Below are 16,192 nucleotides of genomic sequence, written 5' to 3'. Positions count from 1 at the left end.
TGACACCCGCTCTCCACCACGCCATTCGCCTGGGCGGGCTGATCGTCAGGGCCGATCTCGGTCCCACTTGCCCGCTCTTGGGGCGGACTGGCGCAACCAATGGCGTCGCTCCCCCTCCCCGACGCGGCGTCGGGACGACCGATCCCCTGTCCGCTCAGGCCGCTCACGCTTGCCTCCCCGTCCCAACCAGTAGCTCTCCCAGCCCGCGCCTACCGCCCCTGGTCGCCGGTACCAGCTGCCTCGAGACGAGCCGACCTTCCCTCCCAATGCTAATGGGGCAGGTTGCGGCCGTCAGGGGGCTAAGAGGAAGAAGAAGCGGGGTCTTGGTCATGGTAATGGCAGTGCCCCTCCACTGGCTCCGGCGCGTGACCCGGCGACCGCCCCCGCCAACCTCGCCCGATCCGGGAACCAACCACAAGACCTCCAGAAGTGCTTCAACTGCGGCCTCGCCGGCCATTCATAGGTCGCCTGCACCAGTCCACAGTGCCGCTACATTTGCTTGGACCCGGGTCTCCCGGCCTTTCTATGCCCGGACCGCCCCGTGTCAGAGGAAATCATGATGTACGGGCACGGCATTAAGGGCATGGGCTTCTTTCACATCGAGGTGCCAGACATCCCCCCACCATCTCCCTCGCTCCAGGCGATTGTTACCATTCGGGAGGGGGTGGCTTCGCCAGAGATGCTTGAAGCGGAGCTCAACCACCTATACCACTGCACCTGGGATTGGCAGGTCGCCATGATGAACGGTAACCAGTTCTCAGTCATCTTCCCCGACGCCGTCAGCCACGGGTACGGCACCCATAGTGGTGACATCACTCTTGCTCTCTACAAGCTAGTGGTGGACATCTCGGTGCCGATTCGTGACCCCTTGGCGGTTGCCGTCCTTGACATGGCTTGGATCCTCATTGCCGGCCTCCCCGACATCGCACGCTCGGAGCGTGTCATCCGAAGCATGTCCCGTATCCTTGGCAAGGTGGTCGTGGTGGACGAACTTTCCCTCCGGAAGGAGGAGGAGGTGCGCGTCAAAGTCAAGTCCCTCGAATCATCCAAACTCCATGCCAAGATCCGGGTGTTCTTCAACGACCAGGGCTTCGACCTCAGGATCTCCCCCGAGCCGCCCAACCACGTTGGCCGCCCACGCATCCCCGACGACAACTTCCTGGGTGGCGATACTGAGGGGCCGGGTCACCACAGCGACCGGAACCCTCGCCACGGTCCCAACCCCGGCTCGGAGGAGGATGACGAAGATTTCGAGGATAGCCCGCCCCACCCCCGGCTTCCGCTCCAACCTCGAGGGGCGGCACGGGGACCGGCCGCTCCCACGCCGTGGCTCCGTCGCAGCCGGCTGATGGCAGCGACTCCTCTGACGCCAGCCTCCAGGTGTTCCCGGCCTCCTCTCCTCGCTCCCCCGAAGTCCCGCCCTTCGCTCCAGTCGTCACCGCCTCCACCATCTGCTCGCCTCTGCCCCTCATGCTGGATGCGTCCTCGGCTGGGCTGGGTCGGTTCCAGTCCGGCCGGCTACTGGCCCGCATGTCGAGCCGACGCAGGCCGACCCGGATGCGCTCGGGCCCCTCCCAGACCCGTCTCCTCGTGCCGCGCCTTCCCTGCGCTCGGTGGCAGAGGCCTCGGCTGGGCAGGGATTGGATGTGGAGCAGACTTTGGCCCCCCTCCCTGGCCGCTCCGGTGCTCTTGGTCCCGCTGGCGTTGGGTGCGGGCCCTGCTGATGATGCCCCACCGACTCCCCCCGCAGCTTCTACAGTCCTGCCCGTGCTCACCGCCTCACCGATTCAGCTCCCGGCTCATGGCCCGATGCCCGGAGGGGCGACGGCGGAGGTAACCACCCCGGTGGTTGCCCCCCTCCCCCTTCGGACCACGGCGTACTCCAGGAGAGGCAGGTCGGCCTCGACTCCAGTGACGTCCTCTCATCACAGCACCAGGATCGAGGCGGCCAGGCCGGAGGGTAGCCCAGCTCTGCCCATCCCCGAGCGGGCGAAGCTTAGGGCCGCCGCGCGGAACCTTGAGCCAGGTACCCCGCTCGTCCCAATAACCCCCGCTACTTGCTCGTTTTCCGCTCTAGAGTCCGCTCCGTTAGGCCACCTGGCTAAGGTGGCAACTGATTCGGCCATCATGTTCCGGGAGGAGATTAGCCCCCCGCTAGTCCAGATCGCGGCGATCCGTGCTCGCAAAATCCTAGACGGGCACCTTGCCGAGGCACGGGCTCGCCTCCAGGACGCCTCCGTCTCCTCCACCGTGGCTCTGCGCGGGTCTGCGTCCCGTGCAGCCATTGTTCTAACTGAGATCCGGGGCCGCACCCGTTCACGCACCGCTGCCCTTGGCGCTCAAAGCGCATCCCGAGTATTGGGGTCAAGCAGCCCCCCAATGGCTTCATGATGCGGACCCTATTCTGGAACATCCACGACTTCGGTCAAGACGGCCGACGCCGCCAACTCATCGAGTACATGAGGAACGAGCGAATAGACATTGTAGCCATTCAAGAAACGATGCGTACGGAGTTTGCGCTGTCGGAACTCGAACATTTGAGCTCCGACTTATTTGCTTGGCACTAGCTCCCTTCTAGTGGGAGCGCATGCCACTCGGGTGGTATCCTTCTAGGTGTCAAGGATGCCACCTTTGAGGTCGGAAGCATGGACCGTGGTGAGTTCTTCGTCAGCATGGAGATCTTTGAGCGTGCCCTCAACTTCAAATGGGAGGTCATTGCCGTTTACGGACCGGCAGACCATAGCCGCTCAGAGACCTTCCTCACTAAGATCCAAATGAAAGTCTTGGCCGCCCAGCTTCCGGTTGTCCTGGGTGGAGACTTTAACCTCATTCAGTCTGAAGAGGATAAAAGCAATAAGCTGGTCAACTTTCCCCGGATGCAAATGTTTAATGACTGCATCATGGACACGGGGCTCCGTGAACTAGATAGGGTCGGTGCCAGGTTCACCTGGACCAACCGCCAGGCCGACCCGACTAGGTCGGTCCTTGACCGGGTCTTTGTCTCCCCGGAATGGGACTTGCGGTGCCCTCTCGCGTCGCTGCGCACGATTACTAGGATCGGTTCTGACCATGTCCCTCTACTTCTCTCCTCGGAGAACGAGCGACCCCCCAGCCTCCCCGCTTTTGCTTCGAGACATTCTGGCTGAATCAGCCCGGGTTTGCTGTTGCGGTTGCCGCTCGGTGGCGTGAGGCTCGTGAGGCACCCCACCGCTCCCTCTCGGCCGTCGACTCCTGGCATTTCTGTGCTAAACGATCGCGCCAATTCATGAAAGGGTGGGGTGCTAACTTAGGCCGCGACCTCCGAGAGCGGAAGAGAACTCTCCTTGAGGGCATCCAGGCACTAGACCTTCGGGCAGACGCCGTGGGCCTCTCGACCGAGGAATGGATGCTTAGATACGACTTGGAAGACCAACTCACGATCATCTACACGGACGAGGAGGCATACTGGCGCCTCCGAGGTACGCAGAATTGGGTCCTCAAGGGGGACGCCAATACAGCTTACTTCCAGGCAATCGCGAATGGTCGCCGACGCCGTAACACCATCCCCTTGCTTTGGGATGGTGATACCTTGCTACAACAGCCGGAGGCCATCCGGGCCCATGTTGATGGCTTCTACAGAGACTTATTCTCTGCCTCCCCTTGGGGAGGATTAGCCCTTGCCCACGATATTTGGCCGCCCCGATACTGTGTTTCAGAGGAGGATAACGTTGCTCTAACGGCGCCGTTCTCTGAAGCTGAAGTATGGGCGGCCATTAAGGGCATGAACTCATCCTCGGCCCCCGGCCCCGATGGCCTCCCAGTAAAGTTCTTTCAAAGTTTCTGGGAGTCCATTAAACCAGAGGTCATGGTCCTATTTGAGGAATTCTACGTTGGGTCCATTGATCTCACCAGGCTCAACTTTGGAATTATCACCCTCATTCCCAAAGTTACGGGTGCCTCGGACATCCGCCAATTCCGCCCAATCACGGTGATCAATGTCATCTTTCGCATCCTCGCGAAGGGGTACGCCAATAGGGTGGCCCCAATTGCGGACCGGATCATCCACCCGGATCAGTCGGCATTCATCCAGGGCCGCTATATCCTGGACGGAGTCCTAGTGTTTCACGAAGCACTACACGAGGTGCATTCCAAGCACCTCAAGGCAGTCTTCCTGAAACTGGATTTCCACAAGGCCTATGACACGGTTAGCTGGCACTTCCTACGGGAATGCCTGCTCCAGAAGGGCTTTGACGAGCGATGGGTGACCCGGGTGATGCAGATGGTGTGCTCAGGCAGAACCGCAGTGAATATCAACGGCGAGATTGGCCCATTCTTCCCCACCTTTTGTGGGGTGCGCCAGGATGATCCATTCTCTCCGTTCCTGTTCAACGTTGTGGTAGATGCCCTGGCAGCCATCTTAGACAAAGCAAAAGCTGCGGGCCACATCAAAGGCATTATCCCACACTTAGTAGGAGGGACCGGCTTGTCCCTCCTACAATATGCGGACGACACCATTATCATGGTGGAAGGATCGGCGAGCGACATCATGAACCTGAAGTTTCTCTTGCTCTACTTCTAGCAGATGTCTGGCCTCAAGATTAACTTCGATAAGAGCTCAGTGATGGTTCTGGGATATTCCGACGCCGATCGCCGGAGTATCGCAAACCGGCTCAATTGCCCGCTCGGGAGTTTCCCCACGACTTATCTGGGGATACCCATTAGTGACTCGAGGCTCACGGTGGCCGAGCTTCGGCCCACGGTAGGCAAGCTCCATCACCATGTGGAGCCATGGCAGGGAAGGTGGCTTTCCAAAGCCGCCCGAGCAGTGCTGATCAACTCGTCCCTGTCTAGCCTGCTCCTATTCATAATGAGCTTTTACAGCCTGCCTGAGACTCTGCACCATGAGATTGCCAGGGTCCAGGGTCACTTCTACTGGGCCGGTGAAGGAGACAAGCAGAAATACCACATGGTGCGATGGTCTGAAATTTGTAAGCCTCGTGATCAGGGCGGGCTTGGGATAATGTGCTCCAAGCGGATGAACATTGCCCTCCTAACTAGATGGCTTTGGCGGATTACGAACGGCCAAGGTGGCCTGTGGCTCCGCATCATTCAGCGGAAATACCTACGAGGCCAACCCCTCGCCTTTTGCCAGCGGTCCAGTGGTTCCCAGTTCTGGCAATCTATCATACAGCTGCTTCCGGTCCTTCGCATTGGATCCTCGACTACGGTCGGATCTGGCACTGCCACGCTGTTTTGGTTCGATCGCTGGGCTGGTGATGCCCCCTTTGCGGCTCGTTTTCCTGACCTGTTCTCCATCGTGGTAGACCCGCGGATTTCGGTTGCGATGGCCCTTATTGACTTAGGGCGTCTCGCATTCCAGCGCCAGTTTGGCCCGGCAGAGACTGCGGCTTGGGATGACCTGATCGCGTGCATTGCGCTCCACGAACCTGTGCTGGAGAATGGTGAGGACCGCACTCGATGGCGTCTAGAGCCATCCGGGCTTTTCTCCACCACGTCGCTCTACAAGGCGATCGCCCCTACTCCGGGCCCCGCGACGCTTACCGCCATCTGGGAGATCCGCCCCCCTTGAAAATTAGGATATTCCTGTGGCAATGGATTCGTGGCCGCCTTCCATCTGGGATGGAAGTTCTAAAGCGCAACGACCCCGGCGATGGCCGTTGCCCGCTATGCGGGCCGGAAGAGGATTCAAACCATATCTTCTTCACCTGCCTGTCCACGCAGTTCCTCTGGAGCTGTTTCCGTGAGATGGTTGGGGGTAGTTGGGCCCATAACAACTTCCCCGATCTTTTCGCCGAACTTCAGGCACTGCCACCTTCGTCCCGCCACATTAGCTGGCTGACCATCGGTGTGCTTGCCTGGACGCTGTGGACTATTAGGAATAAACTTGTGATTCAGCGTATACCTCTTCGACGCGTTACTGATGCTTTGTTCAAATGGTCTGGTTACTTGCAGCTTTGGCGGCCGCTTAGCCGCCCTAGGGAGAGAGACGCCATCACCTCCATCATCACCCAGCTTCGCGCGATGGCTCTCCGCATGGCTCCGCAGCTTCCCCCACCACCACCCGAGCCAGATTAGCTATTCTCCGTCTTCGACGCTGCCGCCGTGTGTTGGTTGTGCCACCCTTGTGGTGTTTGGGCTTGTTGTGCTGTGCCCACAGCAGACTCTGTGGTGTATGTGTTGTTCGTGAGTTTGTGTTGGATCTTGTTGCGGTGGCATTGTGTGTGTGTGTGTTGGATGATACCTTGTTGACTTGTGCTTGGTGGTTGCTTTATTTATAAAGCGGGGCGAAAGCCTTTTTCGGTAAAGCCAGTCCTCCTATTGAACGTGCACCAGTGTCAAATACCCGACCCAACGCCTGAAGTGAGCCGCAAATAGGCCGGCCCAATCCGGCGAGCTCACTTGAGCGATTTTGTTGAGTTTTCTCATCGGTGTTCATGTTGGGTTTTCACAAAAAACAAACCAATCTATAAAATAGAAAATATGTTAGAAAAAAATGTTCAATATGTGTTTAAAAAAGTCAGTCTGTATTAAGAAATGCTCATTGTCTATGGATTTTTTACCATACATTATGAAAAGTTTACTGCACATATAAAAAACTTTAGCCTGTATTAAAAACATCGCCACATATCAAAGAAAGTTCACTGTACATTAAAACAAGTAAAATGTATATAGAAAAAACGTTAGTATATTAATAATGTTCCATGTGTATTTGAATTTTTTCACCATATATTAGAGAAATTTTTATAGTGCAAAAACAACTATACACAATTAAAAGTGAAAAACCCTATGGAAAATAATCAACCCAGAAGGAAAAACAGAAAAATAAAAAGACAAATACAAAGAAATAAATAGGCCCCTGAGTGCCACACGTGTGGCACGAAGCAATTCCTCCTTGACTTTTGATGGCATGTTTAGTTAACGAGGATGGCAACTTTATTTGTGAAGCATGGTAACTTTCTATTTGAATGGCAAGTTTCAGTTTTTTGGGTTTTTTTGGATGGTAATTTTAGTTGTAAAAACATCAGTGTGGTGTTACTTCGTGCCCCACACGTGGCACTTATCATTTTGTTCTTAAATTTACATGAATATTTATTTACATTCTATAAACTTTTTATAAAATGTCAATAACATATTTGTGATACACGTGAACATTTTTTAAATATCACAAACATTTTTTGGATGCACATTGAACATTATATGAACACATGTTAAACATTTTTTTAAATACATGATGAACAGTTTTTTTCAAATACACATTGAACATTTTTTGAATACACATTTTATTTTTCATATACACGCTGAACATGTTTTGATACACATGGAATATTTTGCAATACATGATGAACATTCTTTTCAAATACATGTTTGAATTATTTTTGGATACATGCCAAATATTTTTCAATTTGCGCTGGACATTTTTTGAATACATGTGAAAACATTTTTTTGAGTGGTACGGACATTTTATACAAATTATGCGAAGAAAGTTTTACACGAGACCATTTTTTAAATGCGCAATGACACTTTTAGAAATGTAAGTAAATTAATTGTTGGAATATATGTATTTAATTTTTTTAATATAAAAAACATGGGATACATTGTGATGTATATTGTGCGTACGCTGTGCCATACTTTCAGAAAAGAAAGGCTTATTTTTCACGACAGAGGCTTCCAACGTTTGAAGGAGTTTATTTATGCTGGTGCTGTATTAACATCAGGAAACCTTCTGTTTGAAGAAGGGGCACTGCCGATGGTTGATGGTCTTGTTGTAATATATCGTGTGTCAATGGTTAATGCCCATGGATTTCACTTGTGTATCGAGCACCTCCAAGACTGAAACATGCACAAGTTCGTTTGTACAAAGAGGGCGCAACATTTCTTTTAGTCGCTTGTGCAGAATTTGGTATAATGAATGGAACATATACTCATCCTAACCGTCTCAGAGTAACTCCAATAGAACATGCCAATAGAGGGAATTATTGCTCCGAGGAATGTCCCACCAGAACCGTGATAGATCGAGAACTAGCCGCTAGTACAACTAGGCAGAAAGGTATATCTCATTTCTATTATGTTTTAGTGGCTCATGGTTCCAACAACCATTATATTGCTTTCTATGTATTTTATGAGAGAATTCCTTGTTTGGCCCTTTTTTCTTAAAATGCGGTTCCCCATTTGGCCCAAAACAAAAATTTCTGCCCTGTTTGACACTAGTTGTAAGTTTTCTTCACTTTTCTCATGTACAATTTATTTTTATAGTTGCAACATTCGAAGTGTGTACAAGCTTCTGAATTTAGGCACTTATTTATTTATTGTTTTGGTCCAAATGGGGAATCACGTTTTAAGAAAATTTACAACTTTTAGGCACGATGGCTATGTACAAATTGTTGAATCTCTGATCGTTTTTGTCATTGCAATGTTCAAGTCACAATGTAATGGATGTTCTCTGCAGTATCAAGGTCTACAAGTAACAATGAGTGCATTGTTGGTTGGAATGGCTTGGTTTTATGCATTTGTACATTTGTTGCCTACTCTTATGAAATTGAGAATTCAGGCAGATTTTGAATCAACTGCTGCAAAAAGAAATAAATAAGAATATTTTATTTGTGAATGCCTGTCATCCTAGGAAAGCATGCAGCCAAACTTGTATAGCTTTGAACATATAGGATATATAAAATATTAATATTGGGATTATGGAGATAATCTTCAGTTTATTTTGGGATATTTGATTTGTTAGGCACAAGGAAGCTAAGTCGATAATTAAAAGAAAAAGAGATGACAAAAAAATATTTGATAATTAGAAATCATGTATTTTATGGGTAATTAGAAATCATGTATTTTAGGGATAATTAGAAGTTTATATATTTTTTTAAACTGTATTAACCAGATTACGTGGTGCCTGGAGCGTTGTTGGGCCGGCCCAGCCGCCATACATGCCGGCGGGCGCGCGACCTGTGACTCCGGGACCCCCATTCGCCGCCGCTCTCCCCTCCTCCCGCTCCCAGATCACGCCGCCGCACACGTCGCCGCCGCCGGACGGGTCAGGCGGCCATCACCGCTGCGGAGGTGAGCACCCCCTCATCCATTCCCTCCTCCCCATTTCCACCGTCATCCCCTCCTGCCCTCTCTTCCGTCCGCTGGCGCGCCACTCCCTGCACCCCGTCGCCGTCCATCTCCGTCAACCGGCGAGCCTCCTCGCCGCCGTAGAGTTACTGCTCCCTTCCCCCCATTCCCCTCTCGCTAACCCTCTCTCCATCTCACTCTGCGTGAATCGCCTGTAAAGAAGACTGCGCTGCTCTCCCGCCCCCTCCCCCTCCCCCTCATCCTTCTCCCGTCGCCCCTTCTTCTTCTCCTCCCCACGCTCCTCCTCCGTCGCCCGACATTTCCGCCCACTCTCCTCATCCCACGTTTCTTTGCTCTTCTACAACTGTGTTATTCTGGCTAGGATGCATTTTCTGGACCATGGTCTGTCTGCATTGCCGACCTGATTTGGGACTTATTTTGATCTCTAAGTTGCTGCTGCTGACTACCTTAGTTAGAAATGATGATGCAGTGCCAGCGTGATGCAACTGTTTGGGCTATGGTTTCTTTTTAGATATGTGCTTATATATGATTCCATGCTAAACTGATTGCAGTTGATGTTTATGTATGATGATGCCATGTCTTTGTTGCTTAGTTTGTTAGAGGTGCAAGTATGATTATCTTAAATGATGGCGTTTTTCTGTTTTGCTTGGCTCATTTATGTGAACGTAATCATGTATAAACAGTGGAGGCAACAATCAATGTCTAGATTTTTTTTTAGATGGACGGCATCAGCAAGAAAACGGCAAATGATAATACTGCGAGCTGTAGGCTTGGCTTGGTTGCTGTTTCGTGTTCATACATGGCCATGATAGTTACAAGGGCACCTACGGACCGATGCATGAGAGCGACATGGCTAGGATGTCAAATTTACGTTTTATCTACTACTACAATGGCACAAATTGCCGCAACCAGCTTAATATGAGTAGGGCGCCACTTTTTAACTTATGTACATTGTTCCGTGATAGGAAATTGTTGAAATACCCATTCCTATCCAGGAGGTCTATGGGACTTATTATCACTTTCTTCCCCTCTTTGTTTGTGCAGGCCGCTGCTGCCGCTGGGAAAGCTTAATCACCAGCAGCCATGTCCATCAGATCTCTCATCGCCGCATCCAGGTCCAGACATGCCCTCACCGCTGCCACCATCTCTCAGGTTAGGTGCCCCTCCCCCGCGCTTCCTCGAGCTCTTTCTTTACAACAGAAGCAGAACACTGATTCACAATATCTTTGAACTGATCTGATGTGTTTTACTGCACCTTGTCTGATTGATCAGGCAACTTCCAGGGCGCACCAGCACGCCTGCGTGCCTCCTCTGCTCTCGGGGCTTGGACCACTCGCGCGCGCCTTTAGGTATAGTCTGTGATGCCAGCCTGCCTCTTGCTTGTGGAAAGAGCTGAATGAATTGTTCGTGCTATATGTGTGCAGCTCAAGCGCTGCAGTAGCAGATGTCAATTCAGGTGTCCGTGTTATGGAAGGGCAGGTGTGTTACTCCCCTCCCTAAATCTACCATGTTCTGCTAATTGTGTGTGAGCGTACAATCCATTTCTAAGTTTGTAGTAGCTAGAAGAATATGCGCACTTCGCCGTGCTGGCTAGTGTGGCCCTGGCTGATGTGCTGTTTAGAACCACTTCAAAATGTTGCTTTAATACTATATCTGTATAATGAGTTGATATCCATATATGTATAGTTTAGCAGACAGAAAAAATAACACCTCTTTTTCTTGGTCCGAGTAAATGCAATGCAAGTACATTAGAGAATCAAACCAGAATGCTATTACCGAGGTGGGATGGGTCTATTCTATCTAGGCGATACATTGCATTAGTTAAATTGAACCACACACCATAATATCTTAAGTTATTGTACTTTGTGGACGTTATATGAGCCTTATAGGTTTACGGCGTTGCCCTACTTTCTCTGTATATATAATGAACAATCCACGAATACATGCATTATGATTTTGGTAGACATTATCCGCCTTGTGCTTCACCAAAAACACCATAGTTAAACCCTTGTAACGTAAAAGATGGGGAGGTTTGACACACACTTTATAAGCCACCCTCCTTCACTTAGGCAAGGGTTTGCACACACTGTAATCTGACATCCATACGCAGAGAAAAAGCTCCCGGAGCACAGGACTTAGGGTCTTTACCTCCGCCGCGAGGGGCCTGAACCTGCAAAAGCTTCTGTGTCACACTTGCACCTAGTGTGATCCTGCTACTTCCCTACCCCTCTCTCGTACTGTCAGGACTTCCCTCACGACACTCTCTGACTCCCCAGGTCGCCGCCACCGCTGCGTCCTCTCCACCTGGCGCCAGCCGATGCACGCCCTCGCACGTGCCGCATCCCTCCTGCGTCGAGCCATGGCTTGCCTGTCCCAGCTCGGCGCCATCGGCTGCGGCACCCCGCTCCTCGCCAAGGTCTTGTTCTTGCACCCCATCCTCCCCATGTCTGTCACGTTGGTGCTCCGTGAGGCTAGAGCGACGTGCTCCGCCAGTTTGAATACGTGAGAGTTAGACCGCATTTGGCTCATTGGATGGGTAGGGTTTACGGGGATTTTAGAAACTATGGATTTGGGCGTCTCTGTTGGGATGGTACCAAGATCCCATCGATCAGTCAGGATTTGTGGAGCAGTTGACACTGATTTTTGGGCGGTTTGGGTCACGTTCCTGATATATGGGAAGAAGAAATCGCCTATGCTGCTATGTGCTTCTACTCTAAGAAATTAATTTTGGGTAATTTTTCTTCTTACTTTTCACCACCCGAGGGGCATATATAACCGAACAGCTTCCACAAGTACAGTGGCAGAACAATAGAATTAAATCGCTAAACAGAGTGCCTGTTTTAACCGAATTACAATCAACAGTAATTAAGACAGGATGCTAAATAACAGCAGCCGTTGGATATGGCCGTCAGGCTTGTGCGCCATTGGATAACTGAACTTGTACCTCACTTGTTTGGTGCCGATAGATGTATGTGCTAAAACTGCCCCTCCTTCTACGACCTGACAGATGACCAGATACCACTTTGTGAACAGATTTTGTAATGGGTTTTATTCCTGGTCGCTTCTAGTTTGGAAATGTAGCGTTTGATTGAGTGTGATTCGGGTTAGGTATCAACTTACTCAAGGGTACTTCTAGATCCAGATAGCAATGATTAACAAATATGGGCCTGCTTGAGTTCTATCTCAGTAATGATTAGCAAATAGCAACAATGTGTTATGTTCAAAAGTTGGTTTTCTGTATCTTGGCTATATTTCCTGGCATGTGATTCTAATTCTGCCTTCTCAGTTAGCTTTCTTCATTTGCAGATTTTGCCAAATGTCTACTCCAAAGGGTATTCTACTCTTTTGGCTCCAGCAAATGAAGCGCTGATTCCACCGGAACTTCTATCTAGCAAGACTGTCTGGACACCAGACCGAGAGCTTGGTGTGTTTCTAGTGTTCCTTATCCATCTGTTGCTATGACATTGCTGTTTCTCTTGAGTGCCCTATGGGCTATTTTTATCTAACTGACAGAGATTTCTTCGTTAACTCTGCGCTCTTTGATTGAAAATTGAGCTTCACTGAACAAGATTTTTCATAATGGGACAGAACTTGATGTCACTTTTTATGTAGTGATAATTGGCTAATAGAAAGCTATATATATATATATATATATATATATATATATATTATTTTCACATTATGCTGAGTTGTAACTTGTAAGTAATATTAATATTTTATTACAGGGCAGTATGAGGACCTAGTAGCTAGAGTAACAAACTTCCATAATGAGGACAACGGATTCATGGTTTTGGATGGTGATGTTTTTGATGTTCCAATTAGGAAGGATATCGTTCACAGGGTAGTAAGGTGGCAGCTTGCTAAAAGGCAACAGGTGCACACTACGATCTCTCTTGTTCTGTTGATTGACTTAAGCTCACAAGCTCCCAAATCATGTGATCTGTATGTTGGGTGTAATATCAGTTACTCCCTCCGTTCCAAATTACTCGTCGTAGAAATGGATGTATCTAGAACTAAAATACATCTAGATACATCCATACCTGCCACAAGTAATTCGGAACGGAGGGAGTACATTCTTAAGTTCAGATATTTAGGGAGTGTTCGGTGATCCACTAGCTCCACAAATCTGAGAATCTGCAGAGCATCTACTCCCCCGCTCCTGGACTTTTAACTAGCGCTCCACCAACTCCCGGAGCGAGAGTGTGGAGCGGAGGAGAGCCGAACAGGCCCTTAAGTTCTATCTTTCTAATGCACGTTCCGATAATTGCATGCACCTGTCTTTCACAGGGGACACACTCAACTAAAACTATCAGTGAAGTGAGCGGCACAGGAAGAAAGCCTTACAAGCAAAAAGGAACTGGAAGAGCACGTCATGGAACATTGCGTGGTTGTCAGGTTATACTACCCTATCTTGACATTCCTCCATTCATATAAATGGTATTGAATAGGCTTCGGAGATATCTCATCTTGTTTGAAACAGTTTCGAGGAGGTGCAACTATGCATGGCCCGAAACCACGAAGCCATGCATTCAAGTTGCAGAAGAAAGTGCGACGTCTGGGACTTAAGATAGCCTTGTCTGCTAGAACAGCTGAGGGGAAGGTATTTGCTGCCTTACTAAATCATTGTGTATCTTCCTGGATGTTCTTGTGTAGAGTTAGCTCCTTCCTTATCCCAAGATAACTATTTCTGTTACAAAATGGATTCTGCATTAAATCATGAACCCTTGTTTAGTACTAGTATGCTTCGGGCAACAGTAATGATCATGTTTATTACTACCTCTGTACCACAATATAAGACGTTTTTGCAGTTCTAATTGAATTGCAAAAACGTATTATATTATGGCATGGAGGGAGTATTTGCTAGAACTATGCGAGAATTAATGTGCTGTTTCAGAAGCTGTTGATCAGCATGTCACTATGAAACTGTTTTGCTATGTTTTATGCTTTCTAGATCCTTTCACGATATTTTGTACTTTATAGATCCTTCCTGAAGTTCAGAGAACAGACCACTTATCCCTAGTTCTAATGGAGCATGAACTAGTTGTACTTTTTGATCAATATCATGTATTTGTAGAATGGTTTCTCTGACTGCCTTGTCTTCTTAGACGATTTACTTTTAGGTTGTCGCTTATGAGATGTGACATTGAGATGGTATTGTTTCCACGGCTTCTTGAAAGAGTAAAAGCTATTGAAATCTATCGATCAGTGTGTAACAATTAATTTGTTTTATGCAATGTTATTTTCTTCTGGTGCTGCTCCCAAAAATTCTCGAGCACACAAAGTGACAAAGGAAAAACTTGACCATCTGTTATCCTGAACGCAAATACGTATACATGAGTTGGCCCGGAACTCTCCATCTGAAACCATTCTCTGCAGTAACTACGTATGCATGTATAGTTTACTTGACCATGTTTTATTGTAGCTCTGCATCTTCGAGGACCTAGAAGTCCCCAGCCACAAGACGAAAAACATCGTGCAGTACATCAAGCAGATGGACGATACGAAGAAGGTTTTGTTGGTGGATGGAGGCGACATTGATAAGAAGTTAAAGCTGGCCACTAAAAATCTTCACTACGTGAATGTCATTCCTTCGATTGTAAGTGTCTGGGTACTCAGCGGCTTAACAATGATTAACAGTCCCATTGTGGTTTTCGCAGCAGATATTGTGACCCAAGAATAGTGTGCTGATGTTTTACATGTTCAAATGCAGGGCCTCAATGTCTACAGCATCCTGCAGCATGACACCCTCGTAATGACTCGAGATGCCATCAACAGAATCGTGGAGCGGATGCACACCCCCATCAGCCGCTAGCAAAGCAGGGCTTCAAAGAACCTTTCTATGCATACGACGTCTTTTATCCAGTTTTGGTACAGCCGTTCATGAGTAGGCGAAAGTGCAGCCCAACCCTTTGATTATCTGTTGTAAGGAGATCGTAGCACTAGTGTTTTGTTGCAGACGCTTTAATGAGAAATGCTATGGAGAACCTGCGGATGTACCCACTTGGAATCCCACCCCTTTTCGTACATCCCCTTCATAATACACTAGAGGACTGTGCTTGCTTTGTCGCGCCGTTCTTCACTTGTGGGGTTAACTTTTCTTTTTCCCCAGCAGGTTATTGTGGATGATTGTTTTGTTTTGATTTTATCTATGGTTTGGATTTTAATTATGTTTTGATGGTGTTTTTTAATTCGTATATTGTGTTGTGTTGCTGTTAGATATGGTATTTATTCTAATTTGACTGTGGGGTTGTTCAGCTCGTGTTTGTGGTTTTTTTACATGTTTCGGCCTTGGTGCCAGTCGGTGGTGGTTGTGATGTCCTTGGGAGCTCTTATTCCGTGTGCGAACCATTGAATTGTTGATATACATTGGCTGACCCATGAAGTTCTTGCTCGCTGTGCTTGGCTTCCTTCTTCGCTGGCTAGCCTAACTTTTTTTTTTGCTTGCCTTACTATTTAAGCTAGAAAAAACAGCCATCGTGTTTCTTTTTTGAAACACTCCATTTAATCAAAAGATATTGTGAATTAGAAACTATAAATTTTAAACTACATTCACAAAATTTTAAAATATTTATGGAGTTTAGACAATATCTGTGAATTTGAAAAAGGTTTGCAGATTAAAAAATGTAGGCAGACTTTAAAAATGTTCATAAACTTTGAAAATATTCATCTATTTGGATATTTTTTATTTTAAAAATGTTCACATATTTTTAAATATTCATGAATTTTAATGAATATTCATGTAAAGTAGAATAAAAACAAAAACAAAAACAAAAACAGGGAAATAAACAGGAAAAGCCCCCCAAAAAAATGATTTCGCTGCAAATCAAATGTCAGATTTTTTTAGCATGGCAAATGGAATGCCCAAGATTGCAAATTATGTTTTCGTGAGAATGGCAATTTCCTTTAGCAAGTATGGCAAATCCTAGCCGTGTTCAGTTTTTATGCCAGAAATTGCCATGGTTGATAGAGGAAATTGTCATCCTCATGACAATATAATTTGCCATGCTTAAAAATCTAACGTTCTGAAAGAAATACTATGAAATTGATAAAAAAAAACACAGGAAGAAATAAAAAGGGAAACCATGGAATACCTTCTCAAAACGAAAACTATGTG

At 48.0% G+C, this 16,192-nt stretch overlaps 1 protein-coding gene across 2 annotated transcripts; it reads left to right on the top strand.

Annotated features, from left to right (window-relative positions):
- Positions 1-8,914: 8,914 nt before the first annotated feature.
- LOC119301833 (50S ribosomal protein L4-like) lies at positions 8,915-15,245 on the top strand. 2 transcript variants are annotated; one of them, XM_037578809.1, is made up of 10 exons: positions 8,915-9,060; positions 10,123-10,230; positions 10,351-10,427; positions 10,503-10,557; positions 12,385-12,502; positions 12,804-12,952; positions 13,366-13,473; positions 13,559-13,678; positions 14,501-14,674; positions 14,789-15,242. In XM_037578809.1, exons 2-10 carry the CDS (start codon positions 10,162-10,164, stop codon positions 14,888-14,890), a joined length of 972 nt encoding a protein of 323 aa, XP_037434706.1. In that variant the 5' UTR covers positions 8,915-9,060; positions 10,123-10,161; the 3' UTR covers positions 14,891-15,242. The 2 variants fall into 2 exon arrangements, with proteins under 2 accessions (XP_037434706.1, XP_037434707.1); XM_037578810.1 differs by lacking the exons at positions 8,915-9,060; positions 10,123-10,230; positions 10,351-10,427; positions 10,503-10,557 and adding an exon at positions 11,358-11,494 and having other exon boundaries at positions 14,789-15,245.
- The last annotated feature ends 947 nt before the right edge of the window (positions 15,246-16,192 follow it).

The sequence above is a fragment of the Triticum dicoccoides genome, chromosome 5A, assembly GCF_002162155.2.
Source record: "Triticum dicoccoides isolate Atlit2015 ecotype Zavitan chromosome 5A, WEW_v2.0, whole genome shotgun sequence".
Taxonomy (NCBI): Eukaryota; Viridiplantae; Streptophyta; class Magnoliopsida; order Poales; family Poaceae; genus Triticum; species Triticum dicoccoides.
The sequence above is the reverse complement of the archived record's forward strand: the minus strand, read 5'-3'. Positions and strand labels throughout refer to the sequence as shown.

Coding starts and splice junctions, on each gene's coding strand:
- LOC119301833 (XM_037578809.1), top strand. CDS start 10,162: ATGTCCATCAGATCTCTCATCGCCGCATCCAGGTCCAGACATGCCCTC. Junction 10,231..10,350: donor CCGCTGCCACCATCTCTCAG/GTTAGGTGCCCC, acceptor CTGATTGATCAG/GCAACTTCCAGGGCGCACCA. Junction 13,474..13,558: donor GAACATTGCGTGGTTGTCAG/GTTATACTACCC, acceptor TGTTTGAAACAG/TTTCGAGGAGGTGCAACTAT.